The following is a 1,735-nucleotide window of genomic DNA, read 5'->3' on the forward strand; positions in this document are numbered from 1 at the left end:
TTTAAATAAATTACAAATAATCTTCGTCCAGGCTTTCACTTAAAATTTTTAAAAAAAATCAACAAAGTCTTTACTTCACCGCAGCTTTGTCGATACTAAACGTGTATTTAGGAGCGAAGATTTTTGTTGAAGCGAAGACAGTCGAACACGAACGAGCGAACAATGTAAACGGTCGTGGCCGAATGTTTACCGAATATGCGTTCGCATTCGTACGGTAGCATTCGCTTGCGTTCGTTCGTGTTCGGGCTCTAATGTAAACGCTCCTTAAGGGCCCAGGCTCTCCTACCTACCCCCCGGTTCATTGACTCATTTGTGTTGCGTCAATACGTTATCGATATCCTGTGGCGTATATGTACAAAAAGTCATAATGATGATTCCACGAAATGCTTACTGTTCGCTACATATTACATCCTGTTACTAGCTTAAGTATATATATATATATATATATATTTGTGTTATTGTCAAGCCCCATATCTTGTCGATAGATACATACTCTGTGTTTTTTAATGTGGGTTATAAACTATTACACTTCTACTGTTTTACAACCCGGTTAATCTTACTATTTTTGTGTAGTTGCAGTTTTGGCAGCTGTCAAATATTAAGGTGTTCGTTCACCTGTACCTGACAGTGCTATTTATTATGTCTTGTTTTATGGTTTTTGAATATATGCATATATATCTACTTTGTGAAGAGCAAGCCCCCATATCCTGTCGTTATATATATGGCTTGTGGTTTTTAATGTAATGTTTATGATTTTATTATAATATTATTCTCGATTAGTTTTACTGTTTAGTGATTCATATATTTATAATTTAGTTATTATATATAAAATATTGTAGGTATGGGCATTTACGCTTTTTAGCACTACTCCTTACTACCTATGTTATTATGTTAATAATAATAGCTCGTATATTCTCATCTTGATTACCTATTTTATTATGTTCTTTATACTTGTATTATTTGAAAGAAACGGATACTATCCGTTACAGTTTACTTCACAACTAATTCTTTCAAATTCATTATTAAAAGTCTTTTGGATAACACATAACGTGAAGGAGGTTTGTAACTTGGGCTTAAATCTTTAAAAAGTTAACCCAATGAGTATTTTCTACAATTGAAAATGGTGCAGTGGATGAAAAAATAGCTCTTGCCATTAACTCATCCAGACGAAACTTAAAAAATAATTTCAAATTACTATACATTTTTCATAATTTAAAATTTATAAATTAGGTATTGCCAAATGTTTAAGAAATACACTCAGTATTCCCAAAAATTAATTTAATTAGTTAATTTTAAATAAATAATATAATTCCTATCATCAAACTAACAAATTTGAAGTACCTTAACCAATATTATATTATGTTTTAAGTCACAAACAGAATTATTGTAATATCATTAATAATAGTAGTGTGTAAAGAGTACTTATCAAATTATACTTCCATTAAAGATGTATATTATGATTTTTTACAGACATAAATACAATTAGTTAACTATTTTACCTTTTCTTCATTGCTTATGATATCAATAAAGTTCAGTACACTTTGTTGGCAAGACTCTTTAGGGTTTTTGGTTTCAAGTTCAGGTGATGGTGGTGTCAGTTTGCATGTAGAGTTGATCCAAATACCGCTAATATTTAAACTTTCCTCATTAGGCTCTTGAACATAAGTACCTACCTTATAAATATAAAAGTAATTAATAGTTAATACTTAATACTACAAGAATAGTTTTTACATAA

At 30.1% G+C, this 1,735-nt stretch overlaps 1 protein-coding gene across 1 annotated transcript in view; it reads right to left on the minus strand.

Annotated features, from left to right (window-relative positions):
* Positions 1–1,073: 1,073 nt before the first annotated feature.
* The window catches only part of LOC115034816 (kelch-like protein diablo), a 4,098-nt gene continuing 3,436 nt past the window's right edge, over positions 1,074–1,735 (minus strand). The window contains exons 4-5 of the mRNA XM_029492281.1: positions 1,500–1,673; positions 1,074–1,172 (exon numbers count right to left, since the gene is read on the minus strand). Of these exons, the coding sequence (XP_029348141.1) occupies positions 1,074–1,172; positions 1,500–1,673 (273 nt within the window). The remainder of the gene's footprint in view (positions 1,173–1,499; positions 1,674–1,735) is intronic.

The sequence above is a fragment of the Acyrthosiphon pisum genome, unplaced genomic scaffold (assembly GCF_005508785.2).
Source record: "Acyrthosiphon pisum isolate AL4f unplaced genomic scaffold, pea_aphid_22Mar2018_4r6ur Scaffold_21150;HRSCAF=23169, whole genome shotgun sequence".
Lineage (NCBI taxonomy): Eukaryota > Metazoa > Arthropoda > Insecta > Hemiptera > Aphididae > Acyrthosiphon > Acyrthosiphon pisum.